The 17,733-nt window shown below is 35.7% G+C and overlaps 1 protein-coding gene across 1 annotated transcript in view; it reads right to left on the bottom strand.

The window, feature by feature from the left end:
• Positions 1-17,733, bottom strand: part of LOC111510728 (membralin) — a 422,685-nt gene that overhangs the window by 135,546 nt on the left and 269,406 nt on the right. The window contains exon 8 of the mRNA XM_074181282.1: positions 8,673-8,805. Within this exon, the coding sequence (XP_074037383.1) occupies positions 8,673-8,805 (133 nt within the window). The remainder of the gene's footprint in view (positions 1-8,672; positions 8,806-17,733) is intronic.

Raw genomic sequence — 17,733 nt, 5'->3', positions numbered from 1 at the left:
GGTAGAAGAGGTATCTATGAAAAAAACTACACAGCTCCGTCTGTCATCTGAACAGAATTTTCATTTCACGGCTTTCTACTGTTTCTCATCCTGAAAACGGAAATTTGTCGATCCCAAGAAATTTCAGACCAATAACATATTTGAATTCGCATCATAAATTATTAACGGGCAATACTAATTTTGAATAATACATTATACATGTGATGAAATACGTTTTTTGACCAATTCAAGTATTTTTATCTGATATCTACCAGATTAGTGCGAATTTACTACATATCAGTTTAGTATTCATTCTCCATCTCCAAATTCCCCTTGATAATCAAAACGAGATGCCTTTCTTTTGAAAAGTGGGGATAAATGAAAAAATATCGACATTTGCTCTTCGACTTACACCTCTTTCCTGACGTTAGAAAAATTTGTTCTAATTATTGAAGTCGTTGGCTAAATGATGCCCTCCGTACTTGTAGATTTTTACATCGTAAATGTGTTCTGCTATGATAACTATTAACTATTGCAAAATATGAGCAGTGAAATATCAATAGTCAGTTTATAAAAAATATAAAAAGTTTCTGGAATTGAAAAACCAATTCAAACAAGCGTTTGAAGGCGCGAACTGTCATGACACCATACTGTATCGATCCGGGCGCACGCACATGGCGCAGGTTGTGATTTGTTTAAGCAGCTGCAGCGAAACGCTTTTGTGTAAAATAGATTGGTATTATTAAGTTGTATACTTTCATGATTTGCGTTTAACCTTGATTCAGCTTTGTTTGTGTGTTGTTGAATTTATGAAGCTAACAAGGACTTTCAATTTCAAAGGTAATGGAACACAAACAATATTAATTTTTTACCATACTTAGTTAACCCTGCAAATAGTTTTCATCTGTTGGGTAATGAAGGCTATTATTATTATCATTACAAATATTGCATTGTGCCTTTGTGCACAAATGCTTCCAGTAAATCACTCAATAAAATATTTATGAGAGTACCTGAAGATGATCGTAATCGTCGAACAAAATGGTTAAATGCATGCAGACGGTATGGAATGATATTTCACATAACAGCAAAGCTCTTCATGTATATGAAGACCTTACATATTATTATCTATGTGAATTGGGAGATAATTGCGTTCAGGCTAGGAATATTGGAAAACTATAACCTCAATTAAATATTATAATTAATATTAATTGTAAAGCTAATCAAGACTTACCAAACTGACACAATTTAACCCAAATTATTCATACAAACTTCATTTAATTAGGTTCTATTATCAAGTAGTTATCTGGTTTTATGATAATATATTTAATATATATTTTTATACGTTGAGGTACACAAAAACATGTACTTTTATCCCACTTTACATAAGTATAAGAGTATTATTTTTTTATTATAGAGGTACATAGAATTTAGGCTTACAACAAATTATAATTGTACATACTTGTCTATTTTAACTCCGCGTCCTTCACAAAGAGAAAAATGTTCAGCTTCATTAATGAATTTCGCTACCATTAACATATCAACAACTGGCAGATTATTGGACCGTCGTCGGTCATGCTTGTTCGAATTTACACACTTAATAGTAGATTTGGACCCCCTAAGGGTTGAGGTGGAGTCCCAAGGGGGCCCACGCTCTTTGAATCTCTCCTTATTACTTATTTCATCCTTTTCTGTATCGATTACGTCACACGTTTCTCTCTTCCAGTCACTAAAGTCTTTCTCTGAAATACTTACCAATAACGCACGACCTTAAAGTGAGCCAGAAGCCTCTTTATTCATCTACTTATCACAATAAACAACAGACACTTCGAACCAGCAAACGCAAACAGTTCAACATAAGGTTGGGCGTTTTTGGTCACGTGACGAAATTTAAACTTCAATTGTTTCTATAGAACGAATAGCATTCAAAAAATTGTTTTTTTTTTGTAATAAATGCTTTATTACAATGATATCTTTTGATTCTCAATGTAATTTTTGTGACTAAAATTTTATATAAGTTTCCTATTACACCGGCTTGCCTCAAAACGGCAAAAGTCTTAGCCGGATGAATTCAGAAAATTTCCTTGGCTCACCGTGGCCAAATAAGTATCAAACCGAATGATCAATCACCTCACGCGCACCTACTTGATATATCGGAGCTACGAAGAAAATGCCCAAGTGACGAAACTACTTCAGCAAAAATCTCATCTCTGATTTGCCCATTCTTCCATTTTACCTTGATTGTAACAATTGAAACTTTGCAACATTCGGTAATGAGGTGACACTTACTGATCTTTGAAATTGTCTCAAAGTTGATTTCCGAACTTGTTTGCTGCGATCTGCAGATTTTCATTACTGAAACCTCGTCTACAACTGCGATAAACATAAACGAAGGAGATGAAGCAACGAAAGAAATATTTTGATCAGTGATACCTAGCAAAATTATAGAATTGAACATTTTTTTATAGGAATTTACACGTTCTCCTGGTTGAATCAAATAACCTGATACATAAGTCATTGAATAGAGGCCGTCAGTTTTCATTAATGTTAATTTTCACTTCATTTCAGTTGAAATTGTTAGTGTGTTTCTGAATTTCTTCCACCTTCTATCACCTTGGAATCAATTTATATCATATTATACAATGGAAGTTCGAACTAATGAAATGCACCTTCCTTTATAGTTTCGAATAGTACCTCTGTATTCTATCGTTCGGTGTCGAAAAACAAGCAGTTTGCCGCCTCTTAAAAAACTACTGGAAAAAGAAATTTTCCAATTACTAGTCTCCGGTTCCAAAGCATGCAGAAAACGAAATCCCAATTCTTAGTGACTTTATGGGCTCAATCCAGAACCAATTTGTGGAACGGCGACTTGACATGTACCCTCAAGGATTTATGGAGATCCTTTTCTCTAGATGCATACAGTTCAAAGTCATCCATGTGGATGATCTGATGTATTCAGTCTCTAAGATTATTACAACATATAATGGCATTGGAGATGCAGAAAAGAATTGATTTGCGGAAGTTGCCCTTCAGTATTCTACGCTCTGTATTCCTGATTTGATAATCTGTTCAAATATGACATTAATATACACCAAAAATAAGAAAGATGCATCTAGAAAGTCAGTTTAGGAGAGATATTTATAATGATAGTGACAAATCTGCTCCTACTGTCGAAGAAACTGATATGTAAGTAGGGATTAATAAAACAGTTTTTCAAAATAGATTGCTAATAGCATAACATAAGCATAACAGTGTAAAAAAGCATTTTCATTATTTCATCTTCTTCTATTCATTACCGAACTTTTGAACACAACTAACTGATTTTTCGAATGAAAGGAAAGATAAAGTTGAACGACAGCAGCTTTTCATCAATTATCATGAGTTACAACTTCATTGCTGAGAAGGTAATACGAACATAAGCTTTCGATACTTGAATATGAACCATAAGTAGTGTGAACTATTTATGGTTCTTTCTCTTCCAGCATGAGCTTAGCAAACCTAAAATTCATAAATTATGTGTTTGATTTTTTCCTAAACTGGTAGAAAAAATATGTAGAATGAATTCCAAAGGTTTAAGACTTGATTTATTTCTTGATACTGGGCGAGGGAACTGAGCGAGGTCCTATATACAGCGATTTGGATAAAATGAACGCGTTCTGAAGTCACTGATACGGTGAGGTTATAAAATACCTTTTCTAAAACAAGAATCTCCTGATCTGGTAGAGGTTACTGAGAGAACAGATAACCTGTGGAGCCAGTTCACTTGGGTTCCGCTGAAAGTAGAAGGGTTTCGAAGTTATCAAGAGCCATTGGTGAGAGAGTCTTATTCCTGTCTGCTGTTTTTATGCAATAACATATGAAAGTATACCATGAAAATATTAGTTTCCGTGATTCTCTGTGATGTGGTGATTTATTTCAACATATGACCTTTTGCACCCAATATTAGCGATCCATAGTTCAATGTTTTAGATTCCTTCATTACTTTGCGTGTTACAACACATTGCCAATAGATGATTTATAAATGGATTGCTTCTCAAGTCCTTTCCAATGCATATATTGTGGGAAGATATTGGTTTCTATCATTAAATTTTTTATTATACAGACTATCATTCCTTTTATAGTGACAATCTGTCCTTATATAGTTTCAAGAAACGGTAGGTAGCATTTTTCTTTATTTTCTTGAAATATATTCACTTACATAACCCTTAGAACCCTTCTATTGTGAAGCAGAAATATGTATATGAATCGGAATAGGGGATTTATACCTTAAATGAGAGCTGTAGAACAAGCAAAGGAGAGTTAAAGCGAGTTTTCCTGAACATTCTTAAGATTATTCTGAATATGACATTATTTCCCTTTCAGAAAGGAAATGGCTCTGTCGGACACAGTAATTCATTGTGTTCTATTTCTTCGAAGAATATTTCATTTGATCCATCACACACCAGACCAACCACACCAACACCAGACCAAATGGTGGATTTTACGACTGTTTTGATAAATTATGTTCATCAACATGCAAAAGGGATATCGAATTGAAATTTTTAAGTGAGAATAGTTAAACAATTAATCCTTTGAAATCCAGCAAACCGAACGTCATGTTTACCATCAAACAGAAACTGGATGTTAATAACATTGTGTTTATCAAAATGTTCCCACATGATATGCGCCGACATATTATTAATTTGTAATTTATGGTGGAAACGCACGGTTAATGAATTCTGACTGAATGATTTAGGAAAGATTTCAGCGATAATATCCTTTCTATTGGAAATTAATCCGATGTTTACTGGAAGCGTCAGCTTTTGGTTAGTAACTGAAAGACTTCTGTTAAAAAAAATCTGTTTTAAATATGTTTTTCCGTTAACCAGCTGTCGCACCCCTACGAACGACAACCGTCAGAAGTTGAAACTTGTGCGAGCTAAAGATTAACGAGGTCTAACCTTTTAACGTGTGATTCCTAACGTGTATGATTCGTATTTGGTATGGTTGCCTTTTATACTTCGGGATTAGAGAAGAAAAACAAATATTAATCATCGAAAATCACTTTGGTGTTTTTCCAAATATTCCCCATGAAGATCTATACACTTTTGCATGCGTTTGAACCAATTGTCGAAGCTCTTTTCCCACTCTGATTGAGGTATCTCCAAAACATGCATTCTGAATGCAGCAACCGCTGCTACAGGTATCGAAACACGTTGACATCTCACTTTGTTTCTTACGTGCGGGAATAAAAAGAAGTCATTCGGTGCCAAGTCAGGACTATACGGGAGATGACTTATCAAATCGATGTTTTGGGTGCTCAAAGATGCAGTTATCTGAACCGATGTGTGAGAGCTCGCATTGGCGTGACGAAAAGTGATAGGTCTTCGGCGGTTGGTTTTCCTGATTTCATGGAAGACAACTAGCAAACAAATGGTTGTGTACTACTCAGAATCGACTGGTTTGCGTTGTTCTAGTGGTACGGTTGCGACATGTCCAGTTTTTCCGAAAAAACAGGCGACCATTTGCTTGGAAGTACTTCATGCGCAAAAAACTTTTGTTGGATTTAGCTCATCTTGAAACGCCCATACAGTCGACTGTTTTTTTCTTTCGGGCTCATACGCGTAAATCCACGATTCATCACCTGTAACGATATCACAGACGTGTTTCGAAGCACCGCGATCGTATTTTTTGAGCATTTCCTTCGACAAATCGACACGAGTTTTTTTTGAGCGATTGACAAATTATGTGTGATCCAACACGAACAAATTTTTTTGACAGTCAAATGTTTATGCAATATTGAATGTATGCTGGTTCTACTAATGCCTAAGATTGTCCCTGATGGAGCTCCATCGCCAAAAATGTAATTAAGTTCATTCATGCACTCTTGCTGTGTTAATCCACGTCGAAAGTTGTAAAAAATAATCGCACAAAAATGTTCACGATTGAATTCCTTTTTTGTGTCATGATTAATCTTTTGAGTTACTGTAAACAACAAAAATAGCGCGCGTATGTCAAAACTTTCTGAGTACGTATGAGCTCAAAAATGTCTAACTTTACGAAAGAGCTGTGAGTTGCCAAATTGCAACACTAGGGTTGCCAAATCCCGAAACATAAAAGGCAACCCTAGCTAGTAACGATGAAAATAATTTTCAATGACTACAAGAAAGCGACACAAACATTCGTTAAATGCAAATCAAGAAAGGTCCATTCTGATGACCCTTCTGGGGGAGAGGAACAGTTGTCAAAGTTGAAAAGTTTGAAATATTTCGAAACAGGTAACTTCAGACATGTGTTACAGATATCGTTTTTTCAAACCGAAACAATTTCCGTATAGATAATTATTTCAGATGGAACACTTTGTATATTTTTTATTTCAGGTGAACTTTGTTATCTTCACATACAAACATCAGATTCAAAAATATTCATCGGTTTTTTATATTTTCTCTCATTTTGTTTTTTTTTCACAAAGAAGGTCACAAAAAAATGTGTTACTTCACAATTTTCTAACTGTTTGAAAAATCTAGATAATTTCTTTTCCCAACCAAGTGTATTCGTTGTTCATTTATACATAGCAGGATAGCATGATTTATTCATATTTTGAGACTGATACTTAATAATAAGAAAAACATTTCATGTGTTCAGCAAAGAGAAGAGAACAAGAGGAATATTTCTCCAAATACAAATCGATAACTCATTTCGTTCGAAAGATAAATAATATTCAAATTCATGATATGACAAACAAATATTCGATATAAATTATTTACTCAAATTTCCCAGGGAATTGCAATTCGACGTGGTATAATTCATAAAACCAACTCAAACTATCAAAACAAGTGATCTGAATAATATATTCTTTTTTCGAAATTTTTGCTAAAATCGATGTCTATACCGATCAACATTTGACTGTGGCTAAAATTACATGCATAAGAAAAACGAACACTTAAATGTAACTGCTAAATAATACAAAATATCTGATGGAGGTTGGGATCGAACTCACGACCTTCCGATCGTGAGTCATGCGCACTACCACTCTGCCAAATAACCGCTATTAGAAATTATTTTCATCTATTTTTATTAGAAATACATTACTCAAATAAGTGAGTAATGTGTGACCATAGACTTAGACTTTCGAGCAGTCTAAGAACACCAAATTTCATCAACAAAATAAGTTTTTATTAATCCGATCACACCATTGGTTTCACGTAGTTTTGAAATGATTTATGACAAAATTACCTCGAAATACGTTCACCATAAAAAAAAATTGAAGTAACTCAGCAGGTTTCGGTTTGTCAGAATTTCATCGAGATATGTTCATCATTACAAAAATGAAGACTTATTAAACGGCATTGAACGACAAGTAGAATTCGGAACCTCTAGCTTAAAATGTATTTATTTATTCATTTATTTACTTCTAATACAATACTTTACAGGATATAGCCCAATTACAGAGCAGAAAATAACAAAGTATAATGAATACATCACAAACAAGTGACTATAAAGATTACAATTTTATATTTATTATAGGTGACAAAACAATTATTTCATAAAATGGGATTTTATATCTGACAATTTGCAAATAAATATATCTAAATTATTGCTATATAACAGAGTTTGTCACTTTACACATGGTATGGATTGGAGAATTCTCCAGAAAATTTGTGCGAGATGTTTTTATATAGAAAGTACTCGGGTGTCTGGAATGCAAATATTAAACTTTTCCAGTAATGTTGGGCAGTCAACTATATTTATATTATATTATAAGTTAGTACAACACTATAATATTCACGCCTTTTTTCGAGACTGAAAAAGTTATACTTTTGTAGCAATTCAGAGTGGGTTGTTCCTATTGGAGGATAAATGCCATCGGTTTTTATGCTTAACAGTTTTAAAAATCGTCATTGAACTGCTTCTATTCTTTATGATATTGATAAAACGGGCTCCACACAACTGACGCGTATTCTAACTTTGATCTTATGAAAGCATAGAATAAAGTTTTTAAGGTCGAAGTTTCTTTGAAATCACTACTGTTACGTGCAATTAATCCGTACAAACAACAGGAGGAGGTTACAACATTATCGATATGCCTATTAAATAATAGTGGAGTGTCAAATGTGTAGTGGAGTGTCAAATTAATGTAGTGGAAACAGTTTTCACGCACCAGAACAGAAAATAATCTCTCTGGACACATGTTTCGCTAACCAGGTTAGCATCATCAGAAAATGACTGATATGACAGCATTTTTGGTGTTGTTTTCAACAGACAGTTCAAACGACATATATTTCAAACTTTCCTTACCTATAACTTCTCTTGAACGATGAAGAGATTTTGATGAAATTACAGATAGTGAAAGAACAAAGATCTGCTTAATCCAGTGTACTAGTCAGAATTTTGTTTGTTATTAAACTGAATTGGTGGGACAATTGAATGGCATTTTTTCAACTTGTATGCCTTCATAATTTCATCATTTACGACTTTATTTGAACGTAGTTTTGATATAAATGACATACCATTTCAAAACCTAGTAAATCGAGTGTTATGGTCAGATAATCAATTAATCGCCTTTGATTTATTTCTATTCTGAACATTGAAAATTATTAAAAGTTGGAGTTCCAGTGAATTTCTGGAATTTCTACCTAATAAAAAAAAACATTTCAATCGGCGAAAAAATATGTTTTCAGGGTATTTCCACTTTTTTAAATACTAAATAAACTTACCTCAACCAGTGTCTTCTGCTAATAGATGTATGACAACAAATAGCATCATATTGGTCAGCCATCCAAACAATAAGAATGATATAGAATGCGGTAGTTGTATCATTGAAAAATTCTGACATAATGGCCTCCATTCCTGAAACAATAAATTCTATTATTATCAAGTCAGGGGCTAATGATATTTTTTAGTGCAGTTTTTGGTACTCAACAAATTGAGTGATTTCAATAAGCACAGGAAATTATTCAATAGGGTCTTCCAACAAGGACTTTCAAACTTTGACAATTGATAACGGCTATCTTATTTAAAATACATCTGTCAAATTGGTTGTCATTCATTTAGTCTGTTTTGCCAAATTACTAAGAACGGGGCAAAGTACCGCATGCTTCGCCCATTTTATGGTCGCCATAATCGTCCTATCTAGAAAACTTTTCACCATGTTGTGGACAAATTGAGTCCACTGGTTCATAAACGAAATACCAACATCCGTAAATCGACGAAATGCAAGATCTGGTGAAAACATCTCTACTATCTGTGAAAATGTGCAGGAGAATCCGAAGCAGTCGGTTTTGCGTCGCTCACAAGAACCTTTCGCAAACCACAACTTGGCGAATTTACATCGTGACTTGGGCCTACACCCGTACAAAATTCAGCTGACCCAAGAACTGAAGGAAAACGACCATAGAACACAACGCGTGTTCGCTGAATGCGCTCTGGAGCAGTTGGCAACTAACCCTAATTTTCATCAAAAAGTCATCTTCAGAGATGACACCCATTTCTGGATGGATGAGTACGTGAACAAATAAAATTGTCGAAATTGGGAAGATATCAATCCACATGAAATCCAAGAGCATCCATTGCATCCCGAAAAAGTCACTGGGTGGATTAGGTTCTGGACTAGCGACGTCATCTCTTTATATAAATATATATATTTATTTATATATATATATATATATATATATATATATATATATATATATATATATATATATATATATATATATATATATATATTTATATATATATCAGTCAAAGATGACTGACTGACTGACATAGTGATCTATCAACGCACAGCCCAAACCACTGGACGGATCGGGCTGAAATTTGGCACGCAGGCATCCGCTAAGAAAGGATTTTGATCAATTCTACCCCCAAGGGGATAAAATAGGGGATGGAAGTTTGCATGAAACTTTGTCAATTTCAAACCGATCGGGCCGAGACTTTGCATGCACAAAGCTACTATGACGTAGGCATTCCCTAAGAAAGGATTTTGATAAATTCTACCCCTAAGGTGATAAAATAAGGGATGATGGAGGATGTAAATGAATTAGTTTGAACCTATCAGTACCTGATGGAACGAATAAATTAAGGCGAACAAAATAATTTTTAGTTCTAAATGTTGTTAATAGATGGCGTTAGTAGTATTTTAAAACGCGCTATCGTGTTTTCACTGTTACATATGCCGAATGATGAGTGGCCGCCGTATCTACTAGTACATACTATACCTAAATATTTCTAGGATTATATTTGACGATTTTGGCTGTTATTTTCTTGGCATATTTTGGATTGCATTTGCTTTCTTTCGGTTTAGTAGTTTTGGTTATAGACTCTGCTTTGTATTTGGCATTTGTTTTGTTTTCGTTAGGTTTAAGTAATCGTTTTGTCGGTTAGACTTTTTTAAAATGGCTAAAAAAAATCTGAACGTTGATGGAGAAGTTGAAGAATGTACTGTAGTCCCTATTGTTGGTGACGGTGCATGTTTGTTTCGTGCTCTCTCTTATGTAATGTACGGAACACAAGATAGAGCGATGGAGGTGCGTTCAGAAATTGTCAGATATGTGGTTGATGACTAATGCAAGTATTCAAGTATGACCCACGACAGGAATGGTGATAACTACGTAACATCTGACGAATATTTTGCTGATATGATGTTTGATGCTGATATTCCCATTTGAGTTTGAAGTTTATAGAAACGCTCTCATATATACGGAATCTGGATCTAACGACTATCCGGAAAGGCGAAAGGCTGTAGAAGAACATGATTTTAGAATCGATACACCTTCGCAACTTAAATGTGATAAGGGTTGTCAGGAGGTACCTGTTTTAGAGCGTGAACATTCACCAATAAATTATGATGAAAATTTAATAAGAAATTTATTGTCCCTATCTGAGTATGTGACATTGATAGAAAAAAAAACAAACGTAGGGCAAGGTTTACTAATTACAAACGAAAAAATCAAATAAAAAGGCACAAAAAAATATGGACAGAATCTACCTGAATCCCACCGTAAAGTTGTGTCTGAATATAAGACAAAAAACCCTGATGTACAGAGGCAAGCTGTCGCCACCTACCAGGCTGCACACCCTGAAAAACACAGGCAAGCTGTCGCCACCTACCAGGCTGCACACTCCGAGAAACACAGGCAATCTGTCGCCACCTACCAGGCTGCACACCCTGAAAGACACAGGAAATCTGCCGCCACCTACCAGGCTGCAAACCCTGAAAAACATAGGCAATCTGCTGCACTATATCTAGCCAGGAATACCGATGTGCATAGAGTGATTCAGTCACGGTGTAGAGAAAATACATTTCAGCGTGTATGGAGAAACAAGTTGCTTTCAGGTTTGGCGTATGACCCAGATATTGCTTATGGAACTGACAGCAGTGTAGTATTAGGTTCTATGACGTACAAGTGTCAGTGGTGTAACGCCTTGAAGTGGAAAGATGAGACACCTGGCATATGTTGTAGCGCCGGTAAAGTACAACTTGAGCAGTTTGAACAACTGCCTGAACCACTTTACAGTCTGGTTAATGATTTAAACCCAAATCATGTACACTTCATGGATGATATCCGAAAATATAATGCCTGTTTTCAAATGACTTCCTTTGGCGGAAAACAAATAAAAGAAGTCGGTTTTTCACCAACTTTTAAAGTTCAAGGACAGGTCTATCATTTAATTGGAAGAATATTAGCGGAACCTGGACAGGATGCACAGTTTCTGCGAATTTATTTTGTCGGTGAAGATGATAGAGAAGCTAATATTCGATGTTCTAAATTTCCTGATTTCAGACCAAATTCAATCAAACAATTGCAGCTTATGTTGCATACATAAGAGATCTAAAAACAGCCATTTATAAAATATCGCCTTCAGAGTCAATCAAAGTCATTATACATGCAGATAAAAAAACCACAAAGAGAACACAGAGGCAGATTTAATGCACGAATGCACCAATGGCAAATGAAGTGGCTGTTGTATTGGTAGATCAGCATTTTGACCGAAGAAACATCATCCTCGAAAGCCGAAGTAACTTATCAGTAACGTATCAGTGGATACATCGAGCTTATGACGCGCTGCAGTACCCGTTGATGTTTTGCTGGAGGGATGATGGCTATTCAATCAACATACCCCAATGCGATCCCATAACTAAGTTGCCCTTAAAAAAACAGTATCTGCTGTAAGTTTTTATTCATACAGAATAATGCTCAGAGCAGGAGATGATAACTTTTTGGTTAAATATCGCGCTCTTTTTATTCAATATTTGGTAGATGAATACGCAAAAATAGAAACTGAAAGACTAAACTACATGAAAAACAATCAAGCCCAATTTCGCGCAAATAATTATATTCATTTAAAAGATGCAATTGGCTGGCAAGATACTGAAGCAAATCAGCTGGGACAAATGGTAGTACTTCCATCATCTTTTACTGATGGGCCAAGATACATGCACGAAAAAACGCAAGACGCCATGACCTATGTTAGACATCACGGTCGTCCCGACCTTTTTTTTACTTTTACATGTAACCCACGCTGGAGTGACATAAATGAGCACTTACTTCCAGGACAAAAATCTCATGTTCGATACGGTATTATTTCGCGTGTCTTTCGGTTAAAGGTTAAAAAGATCTTGGACTTGTTAATAAAAGGGAAAATATTCGGTGAAGTGAGATGCTATATGTATTCGACGGAATGGCAAAAGCGAGGTCTTCCGCATATTCATATACTTTTATGGCTTCAACGTCGCATCACTCCGGATCAAATTGACAATATTATTTGTGCTGAAATACCTAACCCCGATCGTGATCCTGAGCTTTACGAAATTGTTAAAAGTGGTATGATACATGGCCCCTGTGGAAGTTTAAACCGAAATTATCCATGCATGAAAGATAATTCGTACAGAAAACGTTATCCTAAGGCTCTTATTAAGGAAACTCAAACTGGTGATGATGGTTATCTGCAGTACAGGATGACAGTGGATTCTCTGTCAATATCAAGGGTGTTACAATAGATAATCGTTGGGTGGTTCTTTATAATCCAGTGCTATTAAGAACATGTAACACTCACGTGAACGTAGAGTATTGTCATTCAGTGCAGTCAATCAAATACGTTTGCAAATATGTTAATAAAGGGTCATATCAGGCTTTGTTTACTTTAGAGAACGGGAAGGATGAAGTTACAACCTACGCAAGTGGTCGATATATACGTTCAGCTGAAGCAGTTTGGCAAATTCTTGAATTCCCAATACATGAGCGTTTTCCTCCTGTAGTGCACTTTGCTGTCCATTTGGAAAATGGACAGAGAATTTATTTTAATGAGCAGAACTTGTGCGACAAATTGAGTAGTCCTCCTACATTTACAATCCTCTCCTTTTTCGATCTGTGTAAGGTGGATGACTTTGCAAAAACATTGCAAAGTCATCCACCTGCGTATTACGTTTGGAATAATCGATCGTTTCAGAGAAGAGTGAATGTTGAAGGATGGTCAGGGGTCACAAAAGAACACGTTCTAGGTAGGGTTTATACTCTTCATCCAAATAATACAGAATGCTACCATCTTCGAATGCTTCTACATGAGATCAGAGGCCCAATTTCATTTGAAGCATTGAAAACTGTAGATGGTCACTTACATCCCATTTTCTAATCCGCGTGCAAGGCTCTAGGTCTACTTGAAGATGATCGGCATTTGAATTCAGCTCTTGAAGAGGCAGCACTTTGTCAAACACCGTTCTGTCAGGTTTTCGACCCCCTATGTCTTTGGGAAAAATACAAAGAATACCTTTCTGAAGAATTTAAAAAACAACTGGAAAGGCAAGGTGACGTAGAAGTAGAGCACTCATCGGACCTGATATTTAACAAATGCCTGTCGGTATTAGAGGATACCGTATTATCATTAGGCGGCCGTCCTCTTAAAGAGTATGGATTACCTCAGCCAATAACATCAATACATTTTGAAAATAGAGAATACGCGAAGAAGACCAGTAACGATACAGTGGCCTTGGAAGACGCAGTAAGAAAAAATGGAGCATCCTTGAATGACGAGCAACAGGAAGTTTACAATGAAATTATCACAAGTGTAGATGCAAATGACGGTCGAATATTCTTTTCAGACGCTCCAGGTGGAACGTGTAAAACCTTCCTTCTTAATGTACTTTTGGCGATAGTAAGAAGTAGTCACAGCATTGCCCTGGCTGTGGCGTCGTCCGGGATAGCTGCTACATTACTCAAAGGTGGTCGAACTGCTCATTTTAAGTTACCACTCAAATAGAAGGATCTACACCTATTCAAATAAACACCTCATCCATTTTAAGTATTTTCAAGGTGCAAATAATATTTTTTCTTAAATGAGGGTTTATTATGTTGATTATCAATAAGTAAAAATGTCGGAGACTGCATAACGTTGTGATTTAAAGATAGAAAAATAAAGACTGACTGATTATAATAACGTTTTCTTTATTTTTTCCTCAAAATATAATCCTTGTAAGGAAGTTTCGGCTTCGGCCGAAACTGAGACCGTTGCAGAAATTCGTTTTCGGCCACTAACAGGAACTCAAACTACCATTCAGGGCAGGGGTGGATTGGTGAACACAATCTTCTCGAAGGAGAAATTTATCTAGACCAAGTTCTACAGGCCAATGTACAGCGAAAGAAATCAAACGTGCTCTACATCCTAGAAAAAGAAATACTCCAACGACCATGATACAGCCGCCAGTGGTGTGCACAGTAAATTTGCCTCACATAAACAATGTCACGGACCGCATCGGAAAACTGTTCATACGTCACATCAAAACCGTTTACAAGCCTACTAATCAATCAGTATCAAATCGACCAAGGACAAAAGAGAGCCTCTGATATCCACCGGTGTTTACCCGAATTCCCTATTCCTGTGGCTCAATATACATAGGAACTACCAAACGCAACACCAGGATACAAGAACACAAACTTAGCCCCCCATCACCCTCTAAAAGTATAAACACGTATGCCGCTAATTATTTGTTGCTGAGACTTCGAGATACAACTGATGATGTCTGCCGCAGTAACAGACAAAACATTTGGTCACAATGGTCGCTTTTGTTGGTGGCTATGCTACCCCTATTCCAAATGATATGGAAAAGGCAGAGAACGTTTTGGTGCTTTTCCTCTTCGAATGAAACGTTTCGTTTATTGGAGTCCATCACCAACTTTATTACAATATGGAGATCTGATATTTTTATCAACTTTATTTTTTCAAGAAATTCAGCCATGTTATTCTCGAAGTTTCTCAAAGTCACGTCATGAAATTATTCAACAGAAATGTCTCAAAAAAGTGTAAACTGATATTCTTGTCTGGCTACAAATAGAATAAATTAAAAAAACTTTTTTTATAAATAATTTTATTCAAAAAAAGGAAAATATCTCTAATTTAATCTGATGGGTACAGAAATATTCCATTTTTTTAAAACGGTAACTCATCGAAAAAAGTAAAATTCAATTTCTTGTTCATTGTTAAGAATTTCCGAATCAACCCGTTTCTTGTTCAGTGTAACCACTCCTCAAGCGTTTCTCACCTGGAACATAGGCAAGCAACAATGAGATTCTGATCGTTATAGGTTGCATATGGCTCAATACTTCTGATAAATATTTTACATTCCGTGTTTGTACCCACACATTCAAAAATATAAGAGCGGGGCAGCTCCGAGAAAATTTTACAGAATATTGAACCAAAGAGGTGATTGATTGCATTTGTCGAAGAGAGATCAAATTATAAACGCAAATCTTATGGAACCACAATTCAAAATGTATTTCATCAGTTCGGACTTCCATTGTCTAATATAATATAAATTGATTTGAAATCCCTGAAAAAAATTAAAAGATTAACCGAAAATAACAATTTTATTAAAAGAAAAAAACTGAATTTACAAGGAAATAACATACAAGCTACAACCAGAAAATAAAAAATTGAAACATTAATAAAAGCTGAAAATTAAAAAATATTATTAACAAAAATGAAAAATAAAAATTAAAAGACTCCTCTCCAAGTTACGTCACGACGTTTCGATTGTTAGTATCCACAATCGTCTTCGGGTGATAACTTGACTTATTCCTCCGACCCATTTATAGGTCATTCGGGTGCTTTCACCTTTCACCTATCCCCTCTTTCCTCTTTCCGCTTCATTGGTTTTAGCGGGAGATGACCGTTTGACGGAAAAAAAAACAAGAATCCAATATGCTTTGCTGACGACAGCACACTTGTCTCGTCATTCCATTTGGATTCCAGGACATCGGCTACGGAGGCACATCTTCACCGGCAGCAGGAGGATGCATATCTTAATGAAGATATGGAAGTGCTTTCGAATTGGAGTGAAAGTAACCAGATTCGATTCAATGCTACAAAAAACGAGGCATTTGTTTTCTCCAAGAAGATAAATGCATTCAGACCGAATATAATAATGTCAGGTCAGACAATTTCGCTTTCTGCTTCGATAAGTTTGTTGAGAGTTGAAATGGATACCAATATGTCTTGGCACAATCATCTCGTTGGAATTGCGAAGGCTGCTTTACAAAAGATTGGAACACTGTTCCAAACTATAAAACTGCACACACCTCAGCAACTTTTGATGCTTTATAAAGCTCAGATCTGACCTTCTTTAGAGTATTGTTCTCATGCATGGAGCTCTGCCGCCAAACATTCACTGAAGTTGCTGGATTCCACTCAGAAAAGAGCCATCCACTTGATTGGAGAGGCGAATATCACGTGCAACCTTGATAGCCTGGAACATCGGAGTAAGGTTGGAGATTTGTCCCTCTTTTTCAGATACTTCCACGGAAAGTATTCAAGTGACTTGGCACATTTGATTTCACCAAAAGCGGTACATATCAGAAATACTTGACGAACTCTGGCTGCTCATCGTTTTGAGGTTCAACTCAGTACACCTCAAACTTTACTGTTTAGGAGTTCTATTATTTGGAGAACTGCATTTATGTGGAATAAAATTCCTGAGAGCGTTTTTCCAAAAGAATTTGATCTCCAGCGATTCAAATCCAATGTGATAAGCTACTTTCGCACAGGCACCGCTCTGAGAGCACCTTAAGGATTCTCCTGTAGTGCTGGTATTTTGTCTTTAAAAAATATATCATATCTTTTTCAGTTCCCAATAGATTTGAAGTTTAATATAGCAAATGAGCTTTGTGATTTGATTGTGAATTTTTTGAGACATATTGAACATTTTTTAGAACTGATCTCTATGCTATTATAACAGTTCAGTAAGAAAATCTGCAGGCTGCAATTTCATCAGCAGATTGGACTCGATACATAGCATTAATTCATACGGTATCATTATCAACATCTTCGAAAACTCAAAGTAGTTAGAGACAAATATTTGGGAAAGACTGAATGAATGAAAACAAAACGTTGCTTCATTATCTACCAACATCAGTTGAGAGTTCATCATAACGTTTTGCACCTTAATGAAAAAGATTTTAGTACGACCGTATCCATCAAAAATACTGTTGGCGAACATTTCACTCACATCAAAAACGAAAATAACGGCGACGTAAAAAATCACATCAAAATGTAACAATTTTCCGTCTATCCCATATTCGACAACACAAACACATTTCTCGAATAACTTTTAGCTCGCAGAGGACATTCAATTAATTTTATGAAGAAGTAAACAAGAGCAAGAGGAGATCTTATTGAACCGAGAAACGGAAGAACATTGGCGGAGGCAGAATGGTGTTGTTATATAGAATAATGAGAGGTTAATGATCCGAGTAATAGACCGTTTTGTTAATTTTGAATTCACATTTC

Source organism: Leptinotarsa decemlineata, unplaced genomic scaffold, assembly GCF_025532065.1.
Source record: "Leptinotarsa decemlineata unplaced genomic scaffold, Ldec_3_MD MMD2_tig00026307_RagTag_RagTag, whole genome shotgun sequence".
NCBI lineage: Eukaryota > Metazoa > Arthropoda > Insecta > Coleoptera > Chrysomelidae > Leptinotarsa > Leptinotarsa decemlineata.
The sequence above is the reverse complement of the archived record's forward strand: the minus strand, read 5'-3'. Positions and strand labels throughout refer to the sequence as shown.